General features: G+C 43.9%; 1 protein-coding gene across 6 annotated transcripts in view; it reads right to left on the minus strand.

Annotated features, from left to right (window-relative positions):
* The window catches only part of ZNF541 (zinc finger protein 541), a 37,339-nt gene extending 13,162 nt beyond the window's left edge, over positions 1 to 24,177 (minus strand). For 3 of the 6 annotated variants that reach the window (XR_013760210.1, XM_079117468.1, XM_079117470.1), the window contains exons 1-6: positions 14,895 to 15,014; positions 11,873 to 12,278; positions 6,550 to 6,793; positions 3,060 to 4,896; positions 1,185 to 1,243; positions 774 to 933 (exon numbers count right to left, since the gene is read on the minus strand). Coding sequence is in view for 5 of the 6 variants with exons in the window: in XM_079117468.1 (XP_078973594.1) it covers positions 774 to 933; positions 1,185 to 1,243; positions 3,060 to 4,896; positions 6,550 to 6,793; positions 11,873 to 12,179 (2,607 nt within the window). In the remaining variant the exon portion in view is untranslated. Of the gene's footprint in view, positions 1 to 773; positions 934 to 1,184; positions 1,244 to 3,059; positions 4,897 to 6,549; positions 6,794 to 11,872; positions 12,279 to 14,894; positions 15,015 to 22,827; positions 22,974 to 24,085 lie in introns of those variants that run through there. The other 3 variants (XM_079117469.1, XM_079117472.1, XM_079117471.1) reach the window with 3 other exon arrangements.
* Between the last annotated feature and the right edge of the window lie 3,643 nt (positions 24,178 to 27,820).

A 27,820-nucleotide genomic window follows, 5' to 3' on the forward strand; every position in this document is an offset into this window, starting at 1 on the left:
AGCTCCAACATCTCCTCTTCAGGAAACCTTCCCTGATCTCCCCAGGCTGGGTGAGGGGCCTCCTCTGAGGCTCCCAACCCTGCAAACTCTGGGCCATCTATCCCTGGCTAGACTGGGAGCCAGGAAACAGGGTACATACTGCTGTGGTCACTGCTGGGTACCCAGAACTGCTCAGCACTGGGACTGTCAGAGGGGCTCAGGAAATGCTGAATGACTGAATGAAGGTGCAAACCAAGTGCTTAGAGTCAGGACTCCCTGGAGCATTTGGTTTGGGTTTTTCCCACAGTTCCCACCAACAGGTGGGAAAAGCAGCGGGAAGAAGCAGACAGATAAGCACCCACCTTGGACATGCTCCCCAGGGGGCAGGCTGCTGGAGCCACAGGGACCAACATGGGGAACACCAAAGGGGCTATGGCCCTGTGGTCCTCTGCCTGTCCCTGTCCCCTTCTGGCCTCAATGCCTGTCTCAGTGGCTTGCAAAACTCTGTGCCAAACACCTGAACATGGAGAGATGATGGCCTTTAAGAGAAAGAGCAGGCAGGAGTCAGAGAGCTGCTCCTGAGGACAGCTAGAGGAGTTGCCGCAGAATTCTAGGCAGTGAGGCTGGGGGTGAGGTCCAGGCTGAGGAGCTGTGTTGTCTAATGTGATGGTGTGCCCCAGAGAGTGGCTGGACCCGACCCACATTCCCCAGGGGCAGCCTGCAACCTGAGAAAAACACACCCCAAAGCCTGTCACACCCTGAAATCACAGATGCCACCACGCATGCTTCTTCACCTGCTGCTCCTGCTTCCCCCGAGGTGACGGCCACTGATCGCTGTGGAAACACATGTGGCTGCTCAGCCCTTTTTCAGTATAAAACATCTGGCTGCAGTTCTTGCAGATGTAAGTGCTCCTTGGCTCTGTCCAGTCTGTGGGACCTCCATTTTGCTGGTTGCTGTGGGTAGACAAGGCAGGAGGGAAGAATGGGACTCCATCCCTGATCACTGACTTTTTTTGTTTTTAACTAATCCACTGACAACTCTTGATAAATCCTAAAAAAGAGACGATATCCTTATTCTCCATGGGCTGAAGCATCCTGCTCAGGATGAAGGTATCCAGTTCATTCACCCAGGGCCAGCACAGAAAAGTCACAAAGGACTCCCCCCAGGGGCAGCGCCAGGCAGGTCAGAAGGCTTCATAACTTACCATCCTCCTGCCATGTTCTCTTCCTTCATCGGCTGGGGGAGCCTATAGATGTTTCCACCCTGAGGATGAAAAAGCATGTCAGCCAACACAGCAGAGAAGAGCAGGTACAAAAGAGCTGAAACTGTGAGACTCAGAAGACAACACTGGAGTAAGTCTCTGTGACCCTGGTTTAGGTGGTTTAGGTATGACACCAAAATAAAACAAAAGACCAAACAGACAAACTGAACTTCACTAAAACTGAAAACTTCTGTCCTACAAACAATGTCACAAATAAAATGAAAAGTTAACTGGCAAAATGGGAGAGAATATTTGCAACTCATCTATCTGATAAAGGGGTTGCATCCATGACTCTTAGGAGTCAATAATAAGATAGTAATTCAAATTTGAAAATGAGCAAAGGATCTGAGTAGATATTTATTCTAAGAATATATACAAATGGCCAAAAAGAACATGAATAAATGCTCAACATCATCAGCCATCAGGGAAATGCAAATCAAAACTGCAAGATACCACTTTGCACCCACCAGGATGATGACAATCATCATTATAAAGGACAAAAGCAAGTGTTGGTGAGCATATGGGAAAACTGCAGTCTCACAGACTGCAGGGAGAAGGGGGCATAACATGTACAGCTGCTTTAGAAAACAGTCAAATATTAAGCATGGAGTTGCCATGTGATTTGGCAATTCCACTGGTAGGTATTTATCCAAGAGAAATGAGAACATGTATCCACAAAGTTTTACACGAATGTTCACAGCAGCTTATTCACGAAAGCCAAAAAGTGCGAACAACCTACTGATGAATAACTAAATAAAATCTAGTCAGTCCAGATAATGGGATATTGCTTAGTCATAAAAGGGAATGAAGCACCATAGACAGACGAGCCTTGAAAACAGAGGAACAACCTTGAAACACGAGTGAAATAGAGTTACCAAGGAACACACTGCACGATTCCACTTAGATGAAATGTCCAGAGTATGCAAGTCCATAGAGACAGACAGTAGATTTGTGGTTGTCTGGAGCTGCGGGCTGGAAAGATTAGGGGTGACAATTGGGGGTCATGATTTCTTTTCAGGCAAGTAGTGGTGATGGCTGCACAACCTTACGAATGTACTAAAAACTACAAACTGCATGCTTTAAAATGGCAAATTGTACAGTAGTTGGATAACAAAGATGTGAAAACAAGTGGCAGCTGTGGGACAAGGGGCCGGATGCTGGCGACACTAAGAGAAGTGGCTGAGTGCCTGCGAGCAGGACCTGCCTGGTGCCGTGCACGGAGGAGCTGGGCTTATGCTTGTCAGCAGGGGCACACAACAGGCCCTGCTTGTGTCTGCAGGAACCATGATTCACAGTCAGAAAATATACATCCATTCCATGCAGAGATAATTTTTGTGGTTTGCTTGGTTTTTGGTTTTTGGTTTTTTGTTTGGTTCAGTTTGGTTTTTGGTGCTGGGGAGAGACCCAGGCCTCATGCATGCCAGGCAAGGGCTCCATCACTGAGTCACCCCAGCATTTCATGCAGCAATATGTAAGCGGCGGGGGTGGGGTGTGTGTCTCTACCTTTATATTTAAGGAGGCAAATCCAAAAGGAAACAAGAGGCAGAAGAAAGCAAGCAAAAGAGGCTTAGTGAAATCACAGAATGACAAGAAGGGGGTTGGACAACTCTGTACTGTCCTGGTTCTGGTCTTCTTTTATGCGTGGGCAGAATTTCTCTGAACCTTAATTTCCTCATATCTAAGGATTTACTGTAAAATCACATCTAAGGATTCACTGAAATGAAGTAAAATGCCTGGAAACTAACAAATGCGAAAACAAACACTCAGCAGAACTCTCCCTGCAGTATGATCAGGCCCCACGACAGAGGCATCGGGTACCTGGATTCTGTTGAATATTGTCAGCTTGGACTTTGCATCCCTGGTGGGATCCACAGGAGGCCCAGCTGACGAGAAAGAGGCCATGGCCACCTGGCTTGGGGAAGCTGCACAGCACACATCCATCTTCACCTTCTCTTTCCGGAAGCCTGAGAAGCGCTGGGCCCTGGGGTTGCCTGAGAAGAGCCTGTAGCCTCCGCCCCGGGAACAGGCCGGGCCCTTCTCACCTCTCACAGTCCCTGAAGCCATGCCATTCTCAGCGTGGGCCTGCTTCCCAGACAGCTGGACTCCAGACAGCTCCTCCCCACCTAATGGGGTCTGCCGAGGGCCTGTCGGGGGGAAGATGTCCCCCAGGTCCAAGGTCCCTTTGGAAGATCGTAACTGCTTGGAAGAGATGTCTGGATTCCGGGAAGGGTCCAGAGACTGTGCTGTGAGGGATGGTGGAGCTGAGGCCATTTTTGGTCCTCCCTTGGTGTCTCGTCTTGTGCTGCCAGGGGAAGCCTCTCTGGGTACTGAGGGCACGGTTTTTCGCCTGCGGGCTGGGGATCCTTCTGGCTCCAGGTTTCCAAGGCCCACCTGGAGAGAGTCCACAGCTGGTGCTGGTGGCGGGGGCTGCTGTGGCCATGGCCCCTGCAGTGACTTCAGGGCAGCCTGCTTGCCCTCAGGCCCAGGGTGCTGGGAGGAGGCTGCTGCCACCTGGGCATGAGAGAAGATCCTCTGGGACTTGGTGATCATCTGGAACACCTGCATCTGCTCATGGCTCACCAGAGACTCCTGTGACTTCAGGAATAGCTGCCGGAAGAGTGGTGTGGCATCTGCTGGGAGCCCACCTGGGTTCTGTACATCCTGGAGCCCGGGTTCCCCTGAGCTCTGCCATGAGAAGGACTCACAGTCAAGCTTGCTCTTCTTGGAAGCCCAGTTGTCGTCATCACCACCATACCTGGCATCACCTGAGACCTCACTGGGTGCCTTCAGGAGTGTAGGAGCAAAGGGTGGTGTGTCCTCCTGGCTGGTGCCCATGCTGGGCGAGGGTTCCACTGGGGCAGAGGTGCTACCAGGCCTGGGGCCAGACTCAGAGCCTTCCCGGGATGGCACTGCAGGGGGCTTATGGACCACAAACACATTGTTGCTTTTGCTCTTAGGGCAGCCAGGTAGGTTCCGGAGCCACTGGAAGTTATGGCTCGATGACTGGGAACTGGCAGGGACAGACTGGCCTCTGAAGAGAGGCAGGCAGGCAGGCAGGGAGCTGCCCTCAGGCCAGCCCTCCAGGGAGGATGGGAGCTGAAGCAGGGGGGGCTCCAACTCTGGTGGGTCAGGGGCACCATTCTCAGTGGCCCTTGAGTGGATGGATGTGAATACTTCAGCAGCTGACTCCTTCTGTGGGGGATGAGGCTCCTCGGGAACCTCAGTGCCCAGAGTCCCTGTGGCTGCTGGGGTGCAGGAGGACCCCGATGAGGTGGGACAGGGACACGCCGAGTGCCTCCCTTCACCATCCAAAGGTCCTGCTGGGGCCGGGCCAGGAGAAGGGATCTTCTGGTGGACAATGCTGCTCACAATACAGCGCAGGAGGTCTCGGTTAGGCAAGACGGAGCTAGGGGACCTGGCTTCCGGGGGACCCAGGGACCGTAGGCCACTGGGAGGAGGCTGGCTGGCTGTGTCATGAGCATGGGGGGAGTCCCCATAGGCTTCCTCTTCGGGGGGGGCCTCCTTCAGGATGCATAGGCCATGCTGGACCTCATAGTGCCGGCGCAGAGAGCGGTAGTCACAGTAGCTCTTGCTACAGCCCTGCTCGATGCACACAAAGGGCTTGGTCTTCTGGTGGGTGAGCATGTGCCCGGTCCTGGAGTCAGACATAAGAAGGGAGGTCAGTGGGTGCCTGGGATCCAGCCTACCTCTGCAGGACCCCAGTAGCCCTGAGTGTCCTTGGTGCATCTGCACCATAACTCAGAAACTGTACTTGGAACTCAAGGAGACTACCAAGCCTCCCTGCTCTGTCAAAGCAATCCGGGAGGGGCCCACCTCACCCTCACCTTTAAAGAAGTCCCTTATCTGAGAAAAAAAAAAAATCCAATGGAGCCAGATCAGACTTCCCAAAAGTGGGTTCTCAAGGAACATCAGTTCTCCCGAGATGACTCCTGAGGACTTGGGCACATTTGACAACTTTTGGGAAAACACAAAACAAATAAACAAAAAATCCCACTATTCACTCTCTCAAGGTTCATAAGGCACAGGAGCAAATTTAAAAGGGAGGGCTATTTAACTTCGAGTATCTCTTATTTGCCCATAAAAATCTTTGTTTTTCAAATAGCCTATACACACTCCTGAAAAGCAGAATTCCATAGATCCATAGAGCACATCTGAGAGATGCCACGGGATTATCCTTTCTGTAACAAAGGAGTCTGCTCCTTACCGTAAGATTCTGTATAGAGACAGCTCCTTGGAATACCCCGCAGCAAAGAAATCAATTTACAGATACTCAGTCAATAAAAATTCTCTAGAGCCAACCAACCAAATGTGCTTATAATGTCTGCAAGCAAGAATGCATACAAATATGTATTATATTTACCTCATACCTACATCTCTATTAACAATTTACAAATGAATAGATCACCCTCTGGGATCCTGACAGTGCTGCTCTAGTTAGCACTAGTGCATATAACCATGGGGTATGTCCAAAGACTAAACTCCTTCTCCAGACATTAGCCCTTGGCCTCCTTCCAAGGAAGAAACAGGGAAGTAATCAGAAGACCTAAATTCTAGCCGTGTTATCAACTTGTGATATGAGCACAAATTACTTCCTGTCCCTGGGGTGGGGCTGGGCCAGAGGACAAAGTGAAAGTGGATGCTCCAAAGCCCTCTGCACCATGAAAAGGCAAGGTGTTGTCCTCACCCACTTGCAGTCCTCTTAGTTTGGAAACAGTCTCTTTCCTCCCTCACAGGCAAGAAAAGTTTATCATTCCCAAGATGTTAAGAACAGCGAATTCTGTTCTTAACTTTTAATTGGGTTTTCTTTTTTAAAACTATTTTTTTTTTCAAATCACAAGTTTTTAAAAGTAAAAAAAAACAGGGGTTAATGTTCCTTTACATGTTCAGAATTGAACACCATCCTCAGACATCTACTAGGGATTCAGGACATTTCTCTATCAAGTTAGCCAAACTCCTCCAAGACACAATTGCTTTGGGAGTGAGCTGTCTTAAACCACAAGGATCCCACCTACAACTTGAGGCAATGATTTCCTCACTGGTGTAATCTGGAGGCTCAGAAAAGCAACCTGTCTGGGGCAGGGCCAGACCTGCCCTGGAACATTGGCAGTGTGAGGAGAACCAAGTTCATGCCCACCAGAGCACAAGTGATACACATCCAGAGAATCAGGAAGTGGAAAAACCCAATGGGGGACTGGTGGGTTGATTCAGGAGGGAGGGAGAAAAGGCAGGAGCACACCCACACCCCCCACCCCTGAACAGCCATTTTTCTGACCAGACTCCTACATACAGGTGGTCCTGACGCTTAAAGGCCTTGCTGCAGATTTTGCAAACGTGTTTCCTTTCCTGGCTGTGCGTCAGGTAGTGCTTGCTAAGAGAACTGGCGCTGCTGAACACCTTCCCACAGAGGCTGCAGTCCAGAAGCGGATTTTGAGGGGAACTGTGCTGCCGCTTTCCTTTCCTTGCACTCCCCGAGGTGGCCCTGCCTCCTTCGTCAGCCTCTCTGGGCACCTTAAGTGCGCCTAGCCCCAGGTCTAGACAGAGGGAGAAAGCACAGGTTATACACAGCTGGGGAAATCAGAGAGCACTACTAAAGCACTCTACCACTCTCTGCCCATGCTGGCCTTGCAGGTCACCTAAGACGCTCACTCCAGTGTCATCAGCTTTGCATGTGCAGAAAACAAGGCTCAGGACCATGCGAGGGGAACAGAGCCCCTGGTCAGGCCACACCTGTGGGACTTGACTGGTTTTGGTGCCACATGTGGAGGGAAAGGGATAGTGGCAGGATGAAATCCTTCAGGGACAGTGTGACCAAGACAGACAGGGCTTGAGAACTATATCATCACCTGGCATTGACAGAAGGGCAATCTGGAAATATGCCACCTGAAATCTTGGGAAAGTACAAAATTTTGTATTCAACCAGTTTTGCTTCTGGGTTTTTATTTCCATTTGGAAGGACTAGGGACTGAACCCAGAGGTACTCTACCAGTGAGCTACATTCCCAGACTCCTCCCCTTTGTTTTGGAAACAGGGTCTCACTAAATTGCCGGGAACTTGCGATCATCCCACCTCAGCCTCCCAAGGCACTGGAGTTGTAGGCATGTGCCACCATGCACAACTGTATTTTTTTTTTTTTTTTTTTTTTTTGTGCTTACGAGGCAAGCACTCTACCAACTGAGCTATATCCCCAGCTCCCACAGCTGTTTTAAACTTAGCTTTCTGCAAAGATCTAGCTTCAAGGGAATTAACTGAACCATTGCTTTTCCTGGGAAACTAAAAAACAAACAAACAAATGGGGGGTGGGAGGGGGACAAGAATGGAGGAAGGAGGGACTGTATAGAGGGAAAAGAGAGGTGGGAGGGGTGGGGGAGGAAGGAAAAAAATAATGGAATGAATCAAACATCATTACTCTATGTAAATTTATGAATATGCAAATGGTATGCTGTTACTCCATGTACAAACAGAAACAACATGTATCCCATTTGTTTACAATAAAAATAAATTAAAAACAAACAAACAAACAAACAAACAAAAAAAACCCTGATATCTGACAAGAGGGCATATAGATAACTGTGTTATGGTTTTAATGCTCTGTGACAAGTTTTTCCAATAAAACTGTAGAAAAATCTGATGACATAAAAGGTTGTTCATGCTACACTAAGAAAAAAGTAGCCTATTGGTGAAGAATTGCCCTGTTAAAAAAGAAAAATAAATTTGAGTAGAAAATTGACTAAGAGAATGGACTGTCTGGTAGGAGGATGGGTCAGTTCTATTTTCCTCTGTTTGTGTGTCTGGATTTCCCATGTTTTCTGTATCTCTAGAATAAAATGAAAGAAGGTACTTTTATTAATCATGTCACCTAGAAAAAAGCTGAAGGAACTGGGACTACCCAGGTAGTTGAGGGGAGGTGTCAAGTATAAGAAGGGCCAGTCTGTGGAAGAGGGAGCAGATTGCTTCCATTTTATTTCAAAGGACAGAACTAGGCTCAGTGAATGAAGATTAAAGGCAAGCTGAGTGGGCTGGGGTCATGGCTCAGTAGAGTGTGTGCCAAGCATGTGTGAGGCACTGGGTTTGATTCTCAGCACCACATATAAATAAATGAATAAAATAAAGGTCCATCAATAACTAAAAAAATTTTTTAAACTGATTATGGACCACTATAAGCAATGGGACAGGGATACAAAGACTCTATCCAGCTCATTGCTGTTCCCAGCTCCTGGAATTAGCATTCTGGCACCAGCAGGCACTTCAATAAATGTTAGAGGAATGAATAATAGAAGATTAAATTGGTCTGCAAAATGGATTACACTGTCCTACAAGATGGAAAGTTTAGAAATAAGCATTTATTTGGGAGGGTACAGAGATGAGATCCAAGGATCTCAGGGACCAGAGCAGGGATAGGGGAAGGAAGAGAGTTGCACTAAAGGATCCAAAACGCAGACCATCTGTGGCTGGCAGACAAGCAAAAAGGAAACTGGACTCTCATTCCAGCTTTGCCTGTGGCCTTGGATCATTTGTCTCTTAACTTGCCTGTCCTTCAACTTCTTCATAAGAAAATACTGTGTGAAGCCAGGCACAGTGGCACACACCTGTAATCCCAGTAACTGGGGAGGCCAAGGTAGGAGGATTGCAAGTTCAAGGCCAGTCTTGGCAACTTAGTAAGACCCTCAGCAACTGAGCAAGCCCCTATCTGGCCTGGGGGCATAGCTCACTGGTTAAACATCCGTGGGTTCAATCACCAGTACCGAAAAGAAAGAAGGAAAAAGAAACAAAATTGTACTCAGTTACCTTCATTTCTTGACAGAAAGAGGGAAGGAAGAAAGGAAGGAAGGAAGGAAGAAAGGAAGGAAAGAAGGAAGGAGGGAGGGAGGGAAGGAGAGAGGGAGGGAGGGAGGGAGGGAGGGAGGGAGGGAGGGAGGGAGGGAGGGAGGGAGGGAGGAAGGAAGGAAGGAAGGAAGGAAGGAAGGAAGGAAGGAAGGAAGGAAGACTGCTGAGTAGCTGAATAATTTCACCAGTTTAAATAAAGACAAATCAGACTCCCTCTGGATACAGTCTTCAGCATTGCTGCATTAGTTTAAATGCTCCTTAAAGCAAATGTTAAACAAAAAAGAAAATGTTGTAAAAATTTGAAAAACACTGAAATACAGGCAAACAGTCACTGGCTTGAGAAGTCACTTGAACTCTCTAGAAAGCAGTGTTATAAAGCTCTAAAATCATTTATATGCTTTGTCTGGGTAAACTTACTTTGAGAAAAATGTTCAGAGAACTAATCCAAAAGAAAATTCAATATGTAAAAACTTATTCACACAAAGATTTTAACAGTGTAACAAGAATGTGGTCTAACAATACAATGGAATAGTTAATGTAAGTTGTAGTGTCTACTTTCACATATGAAAACAAATATACTTGTTTGTTTTAAAGCTTCAAACAAAACTGCTTTTTTTTTTTTTCAGTGCTAGGGATGGAACCCAGGGACTAAGTACTCCCCTACTGAGCTTAATCTCCCTCCCTCTATGAATTTAATATTAACACCATAGAACTATGTATATAGGGCTGGGATGTAGTTCAGTGGTAGTGTGCTTGCCAAGCATGTGTGACTGTCTGGGTTCCATCCCCAATACTACAAAAAAACAAACAAACATCAACATCAACAACAAAAAAACCTCAAACCAAAAATCTATGTATAGCTGAGCAACTTCACCCACGCATTTAAAGATTTATGTATGGGCAGTCAGAGTGGAGACTTTTGCTTACTACTTTTCTTTATTTTCTAAGTTTTCTCTAATAAATATATATAACTTTTCTAATTAAAATAATTAATGTATTCTGGACTTGGTTGTTAATGCATATAGTACCAGCTACTCAGGAGACTGAGGCAAGAGAATCACTTGGGTCCAGGAGTTCAAGGCCAGCCTGGGCAACAAACAATGAAATCCCATCTCAAAAAAGAGAGAAGGGCCAGGCGCAGCTGTGCACACCTGTAATACCAGAGGATTGGGAGACTGAGGCAGGAGGATCTTAAGTTCAAAGCCAGCCTCAGCAACTTAGCGAGGTCCTAAGCAACTCATTGAGACTCTCTCTAAATAAAATAGAAAATAGGGCTGAGGATGTGGGTCAGTGGTTAAGTGACCCTGAGTTCAATCCCTAGTATCCCCTGAGAGAGAGAGAGAGAGAGAGAAAATAAAATAAGCATATGCATTTATAGGGACTGAATTTATGGAAGAGAAGTATAAAGACTTGAAATTTAATATTCAGTGGATTCCTTTTTTCCTATAAGGTAAAAAAAAAAAAAAAAAAGTTCAAGTGTAAAACAAATATGGAAAAGGTTGAATTAGAGTAATGATTTATACAGACCCCTATGAATATCTGACGTAAAGTCAGTATGTCTTCCCAGCAAAATGCACACATATGCTATGTTCCAGCATTTTCCAGGTAATTTCCAGGTGGCCCAGGCTGAGAATACTATTCACTGGCTTGAGCCTGGCCAGTACCTGCCGTTCTGCAGATGTCCTGTCCTGCCTCATGACTCTGCCACTGTGCCCACACAGTGGCAAGGGGACCCTCTGTCTACTACATCTTCTGTGGAACGGGAGCCCTTAGAAACTTTTCATTTTACAAGTTCTTCAGAGCATTTCTTGAGCTACTTATCCCAATTAAGATTAACATTTACTTTGCAGGACATTTCAGATGTGGTCTTCCATGTGCAAGGTGTGATTATAAATATCCCCAAACTCTAGCTCAGTCAATTCATTTAAACAACTTATCCAGGAAATGATGAAGAGAATCAAAATAAGAAAAACAAATGAATTTATTTTCTAAGGGAAGACTGGAGGCAAACCTCATTATTTAATTATTTTAGTAGCTCTCCCTTTGTTCCTCTACTACTGAAGAGAATGGTTTAGAACTAAAGCTATTTAAAATCAAATATCACATTATTGGTGTGTATGTATGTATGTACATGTGTGTATACATATGTATGTATCTCCAGGCTTGGTGGCTCTGAAGTAGTCTCAGCTACTCAGGAGGCTGGGGCAGGAGTGTTGGGCAACACGGCAAGACTCTGTCTTTTAAAATACAAAATAAATGAACAAACAAACAAATCAATCTCCGTTCAGTGCTTTATGGTCGAAAAAGTGCTTTTACAACTGTTTCTTCTTTTGCTTCTTACTGCTCTTACTCTGAGGGGAAGCAGGGGGATATTACTATCCCCCTACATTATGGATGAAGTGAGCCCTGGAAAGTTAGACAACCACAAAGCAGAATGGACAGAATCCAAGTTCAATCTGGAAAAATGAAGAGAGCCCTTGGGAATGTGGTGATGATAGGAAAGCCATAAGGCTTAAGGTCTTCCCACATACCAGCAAAAGATTAGGGTATATCCAAACATTTGTGTTCTCAATATTATTCCCTTGGATTAGTGTTTTGTTTCTTTTACTAGGAAGTTGGTAACAATTCTAAAATAGGAGAAAAAAAAAAAAAAAAGAGACTTTTCCCAAAGTCACTTGTAAAAGAGAAAATTTTTCTTGACCAATCCATGCAGATTCAATCCCTAACTGGTTGCAGGAACTGTCAACTCTCCCTCCAGGCCCTTCCACCCAAGTGGACAGCCTCACCTTGTAAGGAAGTCTGCGATTCCGGATCTGCATATTCCTCCAGCAGCTTCACAGAATCACTGTCCTTCCCTGAGTACAGGGACAGGGCATCTAAGTTGTCCTCCAGCACCTCACTGGGCATGTCGGGCGCTGGGAGACTGGGGTCCAGGTCCAAACCACTCAGGCCAGCATAGAGCAGGTCTCGTGTGCTGGGACCCAGATCCTGGTTCAGGGTGTCGCTGCAGTTGAGCCCTTGGCTCTCTGAAAACGAAGAGAGGTGCATTTCTGATGGAAGGGCACCCTCGTCCCCAAGGTTGTACTGGTCCATGGTTCTCCGCTCCCAGTTCTTGGCCAAGAACCACTCTTCGAAGGAGCAAGGCCGGATAAAGGGTCAGAAAGGACAGAGCCCTTGATAGCGGGTTAATTCCTGAAAACGAACAAGGAGGAACCAAAATTATGAGGTGGCGATACAGCATGGTAGGTAGAGCATGAACTTGGAATTCAAACGGGAACAAAGGAAACAAGTCTGTTCTCAGTCACCTAATAGCCACACGACCTTAGGCAAGTCCCCTGAGCTCCCTGAGCTTCGGTTTCCTTATGTGTAAATGAGGCAAAAGAGTAACGAATAAATGAAAAGATTTCTAGCTCAAGCTGAACGGAATGGACCTCTTCCTCCAGCTATAAGCATGCAGAAATGTGACAAAAGACAATATTTAAGGCATAGCTAACTCAAAGGACAGCTAAGTAAAACCCCAATGCCAACAACAAGAGGAATGGCCAGAGGCATGAACTCAAGTTAGCCCAAGGGGAAATCAGACCCAGGTAGGCTGCCCAGAGCTGTGCTGTCTACTCTGACAGCCACTACTCCTATGTGGCCACGAGGCACCTGAATGTGACTGGCCCCAATGGAGACATGCTATGAGGGTAAAATACAATTTGAACTGGGAAGATTTAGTACCAAAAAATGTAAATTGAGTAATTTTTATATAGATTACATGTTGAAATGACAATATTTTAGAGGCAGTGGGCTAAATGTTACTAAATTAACTTTATCTGCTTCTTTTATTTTTTAATGTGGTTTACAGAGTATTTTAAAATTATACATGGCTCATTATATTTCTATTAATGACTACTACCATGGGAGCTGGAACTTGGGCTTATAACAGATGCATGGGAAAAGAAGACTTGGAGCCTTCAACTCAAGACAACGGAGCCCTGGGACCCTTGAAGAGCCTATAGGAAAACTAAGTAAAATAAAAGCTCTGCTCACAAGCCTGCAGATGCCTCCCAAGTACTAGAAAACAATAGGATGATGACAGATGATAAAACTGAGATAAGAATATGTCATTATAAAACAAGAATAAACATTTTAAAAAGAAACTTCTAGAAATGAAAGACATTTAAATTAAAAACTCACTGCAAGTGTTAAACAACAGATTGAACCACGCTCATGAGAGAAGCAATGAACAGGTAGAGCAATCTGAGAAAACCCTCCTAGAATTCAGTGCAGAAAGGTAAAGATTGGAAAATATGACAAACTGAGAAAATGTATGAATGGAGAAGCAAACGCAAAAGTCTAACATAAGCCTACTGAAGGTCCCAAAAGGTAGCAAGAATGTGAATGTAGGAGAACTGCAGAAACACACAAATCCAGACTTAAATAATGACCCAGCATTTCGAGGTGATGGCAGGATAGAAACAACTGGATTCACCCCACAACGAACAGCAGCAGAACTGCAGAACACCAAAGATGAAGAGCAAACCCTCAAGCCTACCAGGAAGAAGAGGCTGGTGGCCTCCAAAGGGATGACAACTGCTGGATGGCAAGCTTAAGAGCACTATGGCTAGGCAAGAAGATGCCGTCCAGAGAGTGAGGTAACATGAGTCAGCACTGAGCTTCCTACACTGGGAATCCAGCACTCTCCAGGGAGACAGCATTACAGACATTCACAGACATGGCCTGAAGAGGGGAGGGTCTGAATTATTTGAAAAACAGAAAGTGCTAGAGGTGTAGCTCAGCGGTAGGCATGTGCTTAGCATGCACAAGACCCTAGGTTCCATCCCCAGCACCAACAGAGGAAAAACAGAACTGATAGAAAAAAGAGATAATGATTAACATCATACTTTAAGTTTGCACATTAAAAGAATCTGAGTATAATTTCCAAGAGGAAAGAAAAAAAAAAAACTACATGATATCTGAACTAGAATTTATAGTGAGGGTGGGGAACAAGATTGGTCTTAACATACAGAAGGGAAAATAATAAGAGAGGGAGAAAAGACACAAACTAAAATTTAGCAGTTAAGGAGGGTACATAACTAATGACCTTACCAAAAAAAAAAAAAAAAAAAAAAAGGATTACAAAAGAATACTATAAATAATTATATTTAGGTAGCTTATTAACAAATTAGATGTTACATATATTGTTAAATTAATTCTCAAACTAGATACATCAAATTCTAGAACATAGATTAAAATGGGTAAATTCCTACAAAGACACAAATTATCAAAACTGACTCAAAAAATGAGAATATCTGATTAGACCTATAATAAATAAAAAGAATAGGGCTGGGGATATAGCTCAGCTGGTAGAGTGCTTGCCTCGCAAGCACAAGGCCCTGAGTTCGATCCCCAGTACCACAAAAAAAAAAAAAAAAAAATAGTCCATGCACAATGGCATAAACCTATAGTCCCAGTGCATGGGAGACTGAGGAAGAGGGATTCCTGGAGCCCAGGAGTTCAAAATCAGTCTCGGCAACACAGAAAACCCATCTCAAAAGGAAGAAAAAAATACAAAGATTGTACCATCTATTCCACCATAGAAACAACAAAAATTTAACTTTATCTAAACTCTGGCAAACAGTTTAAGGTTTACAGTCACCAAATGAGCCCTTATTTTATTGATTTGTTTTTATGTGGTGCTGAGGATTGAACCCAATGCCTCACACATGCTAGGTGAGCGCTCTACCACTGAGCCACAACCCCAGCCCAAATGAGCCCTTATTAATAAAAAGGTGACTGGTACCTTGTGGCACTTTAACTTACCCTGGCTCTATCCCTACTCCCTGGCTTAGCAGTGGTCCTGAAGATAAGGGCCCATGTGTCTAGTGTGGGTTCCTGGTGCTGGAACAGAGGATTTTATTCTCAAAGAACTGTGGCTATCTGACCCGTCAATGGCTCCCTGAAAGTTTAATACAAGGTCTTGCCCTTATATTGCCTAACTTGGAACTTTCTCAGAACAGAGAAGGGCTTAGGAAGGGCATTTGTTGAAAATCTAACAAGCAAATGAACCAGTCATTGCAGCCTGGGGCAAAGGATATTAACTGGGGCAAACAACTTACATGCAAAAGGCCATAGAGGAAAAGCTAGGGAGGCAGATGTTTGGAGAATAACAGCTTTGAAAAGTTTCCACACTAGCATTCTTACAAAGTTAAATATAATCTCATCATGTGATACAGCAACTGCGCTCCTAGGTGTCCCTCCAATGAATGTGAAAATGTATGTCTATGCAAAAATCGCATGCAAACATTTACAAAAGTTTTATTCATAACTAAAAACTTGAAGAAACCAAGATTCCCTCAAAAGGTGTGAATAATCTGTGATATATCCAAACAATAGAATATTATTCAGTAATAAAAAGTAACAAGCTCTCAGGCCACAATGACACGGAGAAACCTTAAATGTTTGAAAGAAGAAAGTCAGTATGAAAATACTACATATTGTATGATTCCAACTATATGACATTCTGGAAAAGGCAAAACCATAGAGACACTTAAAAAATCAGTGGTTGCCAAAGTTGGGGGTGAAAGAGGGACAGGGATGAATAGGTGAAGGACTGGAGGGATATTTAGGAGATACGGAACTATTCTGTATGCTATTGCAAGGTTGGATACAAGACATTATACATTATACTGACAGAATTACATACCGCCAAAGGTGAATTCTAATGCAATATGGACATTAGTTACTTAAAAATAAAAGCTTTCACATATTAATGGGAATCCAGAAGGCCATGTGCTCAGCGTGGGAACACATACTCTCGGTCTGGCTGACCCTTGCTTTGTGAAAACAGAAAGTGAAGACTACCATAGCGCTGTGATGCACCTGAGTACTGAAGGCATGCCCCAACCGTCAAGTAGAACCCAGCTAAAAAGATTGATAGTTCTGTTGTTTTTTGGCTACAGACATTTAAGAAAATTCCTGTTAAGCTACTAGCTTACCACCAAACTAACAGAACAGAATTTGTTGATCACATAACAAAGTATATAGTGGTTATTAAAAAATAGTTTTAAAAAGTCACTAAACGAACAGTTACAACCCACAACAAGGAGCAACAACCAATCCTGAAGGTCTGGAGAGAATCTGACTCCCACAGTTACCAGATTATAATACTAAAAATGCTCAGTTTTTCAACAAAATATTAGGAGGCATACAAACATTCAAATGGTCATCCATTTCATACAAATGGAATCATTTAATTTGTGCCTGGTGTCTTCTGCTAAGCATGATGTTTTCAAGGTTCTGTGACATGTATCAATAGTTCATTCCTTTTTATGACTAAATAATGTTCCACTGTCTAGAGAGATCAGTTTGTTTATCCATTCACCTGTTGATGGACACTCAAGTTGTTTCCATTTTTTGGCTATTATGAATAATTATTCTAACACCTAAATGTTCAACAAGTGCTTGGTGATCCACTGATTCCAAATCTAATGGACCCTGGAATAACAGGAGTTTGAGCCTAGATTTCTAGGCCATTGGTTTCTACTTTTTTAAACTTTTCATATTGATATATAATAGAATAGCTGCATCCACAATGTCTGTGTTTCACTTTGTATATCTACCTGTGTATCTATGTGTATGTAACCTCCCAAGGGAGCAGAAATTAAAGGCTGAATACAAGTCCATAATACTTGACCCCACAACTCTAGGACCCAAGTCTTAGAAAAGTAGGTCAATGCACATGCCACACTTTAGTAACCCCCAGTGTGATGCAGGACAGCACCTGGTAATTAAATCATCATTTCAACAGCAACACCTGTGACTACTCAGAGCAAATGAAACAAATGCAGTTGATTCTCTGTACCTGCATATTCACATCCAAAGAGTCAACCAACTACAGATCAAAAACATTCAGAAAAAACCCTGTGTACTGAACATGTTCAAGCTTTTTTCTTATCATTCCCTAAACAATACAATATAATAGCAACTACCTTGTATTAGGTATTATAAGTAATCTAGAGGTGATTTAAAGTATGTGTGTACGTTATGTAAGTGCAAACACGAGCCTACTTTATTTAAGGGACTTGAGCATCTGTGGAGTTTGGTGTCTACAGGGGATCCTGGAATCCCCAAGGATCTTGAGGGATGACTACTATAAAAGGCAACATGTGGTTCAGGTTTGGCCACCAAACCTTTTGAGATTTGAGACAACTGACTCTCGGAGTTTTCTGGGTTTCCAAAAAGCAGAAGAAGGAGGCCAAATTGATTTCTCCACCAATTCCAGAGCTGCTTCTATAACACTGCCACTAACTGTCAGTACTCTGTAGGGGAAAGAACTGATCCCCTCCCTCACCACCTAATAATAAAAAACAAGCTCATAAAAATCACACTTACAAAGCACTTTCTCTGTGCCAGGTATCATGCCAAGAGTTTTATATAAATTAACGCATGCCTCTTATAACAACCTAGAGAAGATTCTATTACTACTTCTATTTTATAGATAAGAAGTGAGAGTAAATATTTGTCCAAAGTAACAGACCTAAAAGGTGGTTAAGCCAGATTTTTTAAAAATATTTTTTAGTTATAGATGGACACAATATATTTTTTTATGTGGTGCTGAGGATCAAACCCAGTACGTCACACATGCGAGGCAAGCGCTCTACTACTGAGCTAAAACCTCAGCCCTAAGCCAGATCTTACACCTGGATATTTGGACTTTGGAGCCTTACCCTACACAGTACAGATTCTCTAGAAACTAAACTGTACACCACACTGTTCCAATTATAAATTAGGCTGAGGGGTGTGGAGAATGTGTCTAGATTTCCCAAGGGCCTAATCACCTACCTTCCAACACACTCTCATAATCTGCGGAACAAACTGATCTGGTTACAACCTCAGGAAGAGCAAGACCAAAGTCCAAGGCCATGCTCTGATATTTACAACATTTTCCAAATAATAAAGAAAGCCCCTGAGGTGATACTGAACACCTCATTTATATTAACAAATAAATTCAACGGCGTTTTAGCACCTTCTACAAATGGAGCTCCCAGCTAGTCCCCATGGGCCCAGGTTCATGAACCCAGACAACTTTTCAGATATTCCCAAGGGCCTAAATACTCTTTCCAAGAATTTTCTAAGTTTCTGTTTTCCTGCTCAGGATAATCTAAAAGAAACATAACACAGTGTATGTATATCATTGAATGATCACCTTAAAATTAAAGTGGTTTCAATGCTTGGATATGTTTACCATTGCACTCATTCTAGAAAGGACTGCTTTAATTGCCACCAGCTAAAGAGAAGAGGATAGAAGTGGATTTAGTTCATAATATGCCTTTGGGCTTGACTAGAGGCCCTGACAGTGGTATGAATGGAGGTTTGCAGCACACAGCTCAAATGGAAAAAGGATGGAGAACTGAGACATCACAGGGTCTTAGTTAAAGGCAAAAGGATTAGCATGACCCTCAGCAGAGTAACCATTTCAAGGAGCAGTGAAATTTCAGCAAAATAGCTTCCCTCTCATTAAATTAATGTTTGTAATTTAAATTGCACTGGTTGGGCTGCTTTGTTTGCATTTCATTTGCAAACTGATTTTGGCTTTAGAGCTACACAAGAGCTGTAAGTTTTAGATACTTGTGCCTTGTTGTATCATCATTGTTGCCTTATTTAACAATTTAAAGAACAATTTAACACTGGGAATCCAAAGAAATTTAAATTTTTTTCTTAGCCAGGCAAGGTGGTAAATGCCTATAATCCCAGCAACTTGGGAGGCTGAGGCAGGAAGATCACAAGTTGAAGGCCAGCCTTAGCAACTTAGGCCCTAAGCCTTAGTAAGACTTAGTGAAACCCTATTTCAAAATAGAAATAAAAATAAAAATAAAAAGGGTTGGAGATGTAGCTCAATAACAAATGCCCCTGGGTTCATCCCCAGTGACACTCCTCCCATTTTTTTTTTTAAAAGCTTATTGTTTCATGACTAGTAGATATAAAAGAGTGAAGGGATTGTTGTTCTATGAAATCCTACAACTTTTCCTTAATTTATAAAGAAACGAGGATGCTACAACTTTTTGGGAAAGAAAACTAAACATGGTTCCAAACTGCAGAAATAATCCATAGGAGATAAATGGAATTCACTGTCACATTATTTAAAGGGAGGGAACCATCTAAATGTCTACCTGGTCCACAAAGATATTATATTTATCTGCAATATATTTAAATATTTTCCAATTAGTTATCAAGTTGAAAAATAGAGTGACACTATCCAAAAGAAGTCTCTGTGCTGATAGAAATGTTCTAAACCTACACTGTTCAATATGATAGTCAGGAGCCACAGGTAGCTGTTAAGCACTTAAGAAATGTATCTAGTACCACAGTGGAACTAAATACTTAATTTAGCTTAATTAAACTTACATTTAAATAGCTATGAGTAGCTAATGCTTGCCACATTGGACATTACACATCTAGAGTTTTTCATTAAATTAGGCTTTCTTATGCTCACTTCAGCAGCACACACACTAAAATCAGAACAAACTGAAGACTTGCGTAGCCCCTGCTCAAGGATGACATACAAATTCATCATGTGTTCCACATTTTTTAAAAATTGGGCTTTCCTACTTCCATTTTAAAATCTGGAAAAAAAATCTGAGGATCTGTCAACAGTGAGTCCACATACTGCAAAGCCACAACTGGCTGCGGCTGAGAAGCTGGAGCCGACTTTAGACATTAGCCTTAGCCACGAGAACCTACCCACCACTCCCCATCTCCAACACCCTCCTACTTCACTCATCTATGTGCCCTACTAGGCCTCTGGAGACATATGAGTTTTGACCCTGCTAAGTGCAGTTCCTTTGACCAAATCATCTTAATTCAGCTCTGCCAGATGAAACTTCTCAAAACCAGGCCTATAGGCCATCTCCACCATAGAGAACACTCCTAACATGACAAAATTTGAGATTTCTCTCTCCCTTGAACTCTGATAAGCATTTGCCTGAAAATCCACTTACCACCTATTGTAAGGGGCCTTGGAAACAACAATCTTTTAGGTTCTTCTATTTTTCTCAGATGATATGCTCTAGGATGGCTGGAACTCTGCCGTAAGTGTCTATGCTTCTGCACAGCATATTGCCTGGCACAGAACTTTGATTACAGAAGGCTCTCAGTCCCCTTTCCACTGATGAGTGACAGGATTCCATCATGCACTTCTTTTCTTCTCTGAAAAGCTCCAACCTGTTCTTCTGTCAGCCTTTTTTCTTTTCTTTTCCCCCAAGTACCACCTTTTCCGTTCTGTCTCTGCATCCTCATTACCAGGGAGTGACCAACTCAGAGTAACAACAGGTTGGAGCTGAGGGGCAGGAAAGACTTGCCGTTTTCACCCTAGTTATGCTATTTACTTCCCTTTATTTCCACTCCAACTATAGTAAATGACAGACCCATTTTGTATTTTGTTTGGCCTACACAGTGTTTTTACAAATTGAATTAGTCATCAACATTTCTCTTTAATGGAGAGATTTCACCCACATATGTGGATTTCTGGCTTCTCTTGAAAATTCTAAGATTTGATATTCCCTGACAGTTAACAATAGAACAGAGCTGAGGGAAACTGTCATCTCTGAGTAGGGCTCTTGGCTTCCAGTTCCCATAGTTCTCACTTATCTTCCTACCTGGCTCTTACAATAGTCATCATTATAATAACAATAAGAGGAGCAAACTTTTTGAGGCTTTATTATATGCCAAGTACTACTGCAATCACTTATATATCATCTTATTTAGTTCCCACAACACCTCTTTGAGGTATGTACTCTATTATTAACTCCTATTCCATGGGTTATGTAAATAAAGCCTGGAGAAGTTAAGTAACTTACCCAAAAGCTAACCCTAACCCTAGGATTCAGCCTTGAGTAGTCCAATTTCAAAGCCTATATACCTAACCACTCCACTATGTTATTATTATGCCCTTGAGATTGGGACTCTTGCCCTACATTCTGCATATACATTTGTAAGTTGAACAATCAAGGAAGACTCCGTCCTCTAGCCATGTAACCAATATATAATTTTGATCAGATGGTTAACTCATTTTCTCTGATCACTCATTCAAAGAGTGGATTTGTTTTTACTGGGAAAGAAAAATAGGAAATCAAAAGGATACATAAAAGGGAAAATCTTTACAAAGAGTTAAATAAAGGAGAAAAGAAGACGCCCAAGTTTCTTAATCTCCAAAAGCGGATCCTAGCAGAAACAGCAGATAGGCATTAAAATCTAAAATGACAATTTTTATAGTAAGGTGGATGGAGGGGAACTCTAGGAGCCCTCAACTCTTTCAGGGAGTGGGTAAGATCAAAACCATTTCATGATAATACTGACGCCTTTTCATTCTCAGTGAAGCTTCCCAGGGATTACAAACCATATAGTTCAAGTGACTAAACGCTGAAGTTGATACGAGAATCAGAATAACTGTAAAAATGTAAATCAATACCATTCTTCTTACTAAAATTTTGAAATGTAGTTTTTAAATAAAAATATGCCAATTAGAGCCAGACGTGGTGGCCCATGCCTATAATCCCAGCAACTGTGGAGGCTGAGGCAGGAGAATTGCATGTTCAAGGTCAGCCTCAACAACTTAGTGAGACCCTTTCTCAAAATAAAATAAAAAGGCCTTTGGCTGTGGCTCATTGGTAAAGTGCCCTGGATTCAATCCCTAATACCAAACAAAAACAAAATCAAAAACAATGTGTATAGCCTTTACAGACTGGCTCCTTTCACTTAGTCAATTGTATTCAAATGTAATGGGTTTATTATTGTTTCGTGTGGTGCTGGGGATCAAACCCAGGGTCTTGTGCATGTGGCTAGTGCTCTACCACTGAGTTGCACTCCCAGCCCCCTAATTACTGTTATTTTTAAATTAAATAATAGGGTTAGAAAAGGAGTTCAGTGGTAGAACACTTGCTTAGCAAGCCCAAGGCCCCAGGTTCAAACCCTAGCACTGCAAATAAATAAATTAATTAATTAAGTAAAAAATAATATCTTGAAAGTTTATTAAACTAACAGCAAATATCAGTAGATATAGTTTGCAAGGGCAAAAACTCCATGAGAACCTCAATAATTTTTAAGTGTAAAGGAATCTTAAAATCAGGTTAGAGAACTGCTTGCCGTTCCAAAAAGCAAAAGTCAAGTGTGTACACATGTGCCCAGGTGGCTGTCTTGGATAGAAAGAAACCCTAAACTACAAATTCCAAACTTGTGGCTGGCACACCTATTTTGTAAGGCTCTTATGCTGTCTTATTCAATTCTTAAACTACTAAATTCATTGCCAGCATTTAAAAACCAGAAGTTTTCACAGTTTTCTGGCCTCTTCTCAAAAAAAAAAAGAAAAGAAAAGTTATGGCACCACTGGCCTGGTATTTCCACTTAGTTATTTCCACTGTCTGGCTTCACTTGATGAGGTACACACTTTGGTTCCCCACCATCCCTCATCTGCCCATCCCTGTAAGGACATAAATTCCTACCCTGTGCCAGAGAAACAAAAACCTTTTTTGCAGTAAACAATAAAACATTCACCAGTGTAGTAAATGTCTGCATTCCTCCAAAGAGGTCAACTTGCATGATAAACAACACTTCATTTTCTAACTTCCCAAAGCAGCAACTTGTATGGTCTCACAATTGGTACAGAGACTCTGGATTGATTAGAAACTCTCCTGAAGAAGAAATGGATCCAAGTGACAAAGTAAGCATCTTTGGACAAGTGCAAAGGAAGGAAACTCACCAGAGGAGCAAGGGAGTGGATCTCCAGGGAACAGAAGGGCCCTTTAAGTCCCACAAGGAGGGGGTTCAAGTGACAATCAGACCTTGGTTATTTCTTCCTGGAATGCTGGGTGGTAATTTCAGGACACTCATCCAATTTCTTTTGCCCTGAAAGCAGGTGGTGGAAAGGAAGGGACCGTCAGAACTTCGGTCCCCAAAGAAATCAGGGCAAAGGTGATATATGGGGGAAAGACAATTTTTGGAAGAGGGAAGAAAGCAATACTAAACTGGGGAGATAAAGTGGAGGAAAAAGTTTTATGATAAAAATGAAATTATTTTTTCTTTTCTTATTTCCCCCATGGGGAAGGGAACTAGAGAATTTTGCTGGAAGAAACCTAATTGGGGTGGAACTGGTGATAAAAAGGGATTTTTGTTGGAAAGGTAGGGAGGGGAACAAGGTTGGAGAAATAAATATTAGACGAAAGAGAAAATGGAAAAACTGAGCTGGTTTGTTTTAAGTGGAAAAAATATTCCAAAAAGAGGAGTTCGGAGTGGGAAAAAAGAACTTTTGCTGGAAAGTGCTCCTGAATGTGTGTGTGGGGGGGGGTGAAATCTGGGTTAAAAAAAATAGTTTTTGTTAGAGGAAGTTCCTAAAAGTATGGAGAGGTGAGTAATCAAGGAAGATAGGACAGGTTTTTGGTTTTGCTGGAAGAACCTACAAAGAGAGATACCCGGGTCCCCTAAAGCGGGGCTCCTGAGGAGGAAGGGGGGTTTTAGCAAGAGGGGCCTGGAAGCGGGTGGCAAATGCAAGGCCGAGATGCAGAAGTGCGGAGGTTGGGCAGGGCCCGCGGCGCGAGCTGGGGAGCTGCGAGGGGGCAGTTGGGGCCTGGGGGCGGGGTAGGAGAGAAAGGGGTGCAGCGGACCAGGGGCCCTGAGGAGAATCTCCTCCCAGGGAGAAGGTGCAGCGCGGCCTGGAGCTGTTGGGGTGCAGAAGGTGCGTGCGTGACGCAGGGTGAGGGGCGCCCCTCGAAAGAGCGGCGGGCCCCCTAAAAAAGAAATACAGACACGAGTGAGGCTGTAAAAGGGGGAGGGGGTGAAATAAGAGGAAGGGGCGGGAAAGGGGGGCAGGGAGAAAGGGGAGGGGGCAAGGGCAGCAGCAACCGGGTTTTACCCGACCCCGGGGGCTCGCGCGCCGGGCCTCGCGCTTCGCGCCTCGCGGGCCTCGCAGCGGCCGCCCGGCGCGCACGCGCAGCCCAGCCAGCCCGGCGCCCCCCTCTCACCCGCGGCGCTTGCGCGCGTGCGCGGCCTCGCACCGCCCAGAGCGGCCTCGCGCCATCCTCGGGCCGCCTGGGCTCCCAGCGCGTGCTGCTCCACCACTCAGCCCTGGCGGCTCTGGCGAGGGGCGGGGCCGCGCGGGGCGGGGCCTGTCACGGTCATGTGACCCGCCGCGGGCGGGAAAGAAGGCGGTTGGTCGCCATTTTGGGAGGCGGGCGGTTGAGGGCCGGAGAGGGTGCTGGCCTAGCTGGGGAAGGGGCTGCAGGGGGAGGGGCTGGCCCCCCACGCCTCGCACGCCCACCGAGGCCGGGAGGCCGGCGGTCTGGCCATTGTTCCCGCAGGGCGGCGTTAGAACGCAGTGGCCCTGAGCCCGCGGTGCACAGCTCCGCAGTGGGGGCCTAGCGGAGCGGGGGCGGGAGCCACAGTGGCCCGCGGCCGCGGGCGTGGGGATCCGAGCGCTTGCGAGCCTTGGAGGCACCGGGCCGCCACCCGCTTCTGTCGGCAGGTGCGGGTTCTGCCGTGTTGGGGACGCAGTGACCCGGTGCTGCCTGGGCAAGGAGCTGGAACCTCCAGCCAGGCACCCGGAACCCTGTGTTTAGAAACTGAAGGCGCGGGGTTTGGAGACCCTGGCCTGGGGTGGGAAGGGGCAGGACGAAGAGCACGAGGGTCCTAGGGGGTGACGGCTATTGTGACGGCTATACAACTCGGCACATTTGCCAAAAATCTTTGAAATGTGCACCTAAGATGGGTAACGCGTCAATTACATCTTAATAAAGTGTCCCTCGCTTTGCTCCTGGGGGAGGCAGCAGAATAGAAAGGACAGGAAGGCTACTCTGCCTCCGAGTCCCGTCGTGGGGCACACACCGAATTCCTCTTCTAGGTGCCGAGACAGGGTGTCCGGGCCGGCGTCCTTGCCCTCCGGGGAACTCAGGGTGCAACAGGTTCAACAGAAATAAAACGATTCCCAAGTGCTGCTCACATGTTCTGTTAGCCATGTTCTTTTTAAAAGGCTAAAATAGGGGAAATTAACCTTAATAGTATATTTGACACAAAATATTACTTCACTGTTACCAATATGTAGATTTTAAATAATCTAGAAAATGTTTTGCGCTGCATCTTTAAAATCTGGTGTATATTTCACATTCACAGGACATCTTAATCCAGTCTCATGTAGCTGGTGTCTCTGGTATTGGACAGCATACCTCTCCGGAGGAGAAAAGGAAATATTTATAATGCAATGTGGTTATACTTTTTTTTTTTTTTTTTTTAAATGAAAGAGGATAGAGAGTATCAGAGGGTGCTATTTTATTCAGGTCAATAAAAGCCTCCCTGTGATATTACATTGAGCCGAGACCTGAAGAAAACTACAGACGTGTCTGGGAGACAAGAACAGCAGCAAGTGCGAAGACCTCTTTGAAGACAACAGAGAGACCAGAATGGCCACAGCCATGTGAGCAAAGCAGAGAAGAAACTAGGGACGGATCAGGTAGAGCCTTGTAGGTTATGCTAAGGCAGAAATTAAACACATAGAAGCAATTTAAGAGAGATTCTTGATTTAACACACATTTTAAAAAATATTTAATTTCAGCCCTGTAATCTATCCCTTGGTGGAGGAAATAAGGACCCCAGTGCTTGGTAGATGAGAGTTCAAAGAACAGGACTTAAGCTCCTGAAATAAATTAGCAATGCTTTGATAAACATTTAACACTTTAAGGATGCTGACAGAAGATACTTGCAACACAAAGAATTCACATTCAGAATCTATTTTTTTAGTTGTAGACGGACACAATACCTTTATTTTTTTAATGTAGTGTCAAGGATGGAGCCCAGTGCCTCGTGCTCAGCAAGTGCTCTACCACTGAGCCACAACCTCAGCCCCCAGAACTTATTATAAAAGCTTAAATGAATAAATCAACCTAAGTTTAAAAGAATAAAAAATATTAAAAAGAACCTCATTCAGGAGGAAATCTGAAATCAGAGCCAACCATAGTAACAAGAGGATGCAAATTAAAACCATAGATTCTGTGACACACCAGTCTGGCAAATTTTTACGTTTTATTTTTCTATCAGGTGGGAAGGAACTCAGGAGATGTTGGAAGTGGTTGAAATTGGTATAGCCACCCCAGAGAACAAGTTTGCCTTTTTGAACGCATTAAAGATATGACATGTCCCATGCGCCAACAATCCCACACCCAGAGATCAACTCAAGGGAAATTCTTGTTTATGTGCCCCAGGAGATGTGCATGAGAGTAGTCTTAAGCAGCGATGTTTATAGTAGGGGAAAAAATCTGGATTGGATCCTGGGTCCTGGAAAAAGAAAAAAAAAATTGTGGAAAACTAATGAGATTAAAAAAACATTGGTGTAAATACTAGTGCAATCTTCAAAAGACTGAAATTTAGTAATATATCCAAGTTGTTTTTGGAGTTTCATCAAATGTACTGTGATAGCATAAGTTGCTAACATCAGGGGAAGCTGGGTGAGGAGTACAGGATTCCGTACTATCTTTTCAACTTTCCTACAAATCAGAATTATTCTGAAAGCATTTAGAGATAAAAGAGAAAAGGAAAAAAAATGTCTTAGATGACTGGATATAGTGTATGAGTCCGTTTCCATTACTTACAACACAGATGTGCTTCTGTTTATTTAAAAAGTTTCAAGACAGGTAAAATGAACCAAAATACACTTTAAGGAAATGATTTTATGACAGAATTATTTTTTAAGAAACATAAGAAAAGATAAAAAGTTTAGCAAAGTTTAGCACCTTGGGGGGATGATAGAAGGGCCCACACCGGGTCATGGAAGAAAATGGATATTGGTTTATATTAAACTGAGCCTGTCGTTTTGTTTTCTTCCTCATAGCATATATATTAGGTTTTTTAAAACTTCTACTCTGAGCCAAGCACTGTGAGATGCCTGTAATCCCAGCAGCCTGGGAGGTTGAGGCAGGAAGGTCACAAATTCAAGGCCAGCTTCAGCAACTTAGCGAGGCCTTGAGCAATTTAGTAAGACCACACCTCAAAATAAAAATAGGAAAGGGAGAATGTGGCTCAGTGATCACGCTCCCCCGGGAATCAATCCCTAGTACAAAAACAAAGCAAAACGTACTAAAATCTATATCCAACTCAAAGCAAAGATTTTTTTTTTTTTTTAAGCTAGGAAAGCAAGACTTTGGCCTCTGAGAAAAAAAATCGGGTAGTTCCTTCCAACCCCTCCCAGCCTCAAAAGCCTCCTCCCTCTGAGGAAGACAACAATAAAAGGAAGAGGGGACACTAGGCACAAGGAGGTTGTGACACAATCAGAGGTAGGATTTTGACCCCAGAAACAATTTTTTCAAGTATTTGTTCCTCTCTTTAACAGACTAGCCAGGCATGGGGCGCACACAGGTAATCCCAGGACTCAGGAGGCTGAGGCAGGAGGATTGAGCACTCAAGACCAGCCTCAGCAACTTAGCAGGACTCTGTCTCAAAAAAAACAAACTTTTTTTTAAAAAAGAAAAATACTAAGAATCTCCCAGGTTCCTCAGTGGAGCTGGAGGCAGACAAGAAAATAAAGACACAGGACCCTGGTCACAGGGAGTCTCCTTGGGGGAAGTAGGATTTCACCCCAGAAAGGATTCAAAAACTGTTAGCAAGGGGCTGGGGAGATAGCTCAGTCGGTAGAGTGCTTGCCTTGCAAGCACAAGGCCCTGGGTTCGATCCCCAGCACCCCAAAAAAAAAAAAAAAGAAAAAAAAAAACTGT

Source organism: Sciurus vulgaris (genome assembly GCF_902686455.1).
Source record: "Sciurus vulgaris genome assembly, chromosome: 17".
Lineage (NCBI taxonomy): Eukaryota > Metazoa > Chordata > Mammalia > Rodentia > Sciuridae > Sciurus > Sciurus vulgaris.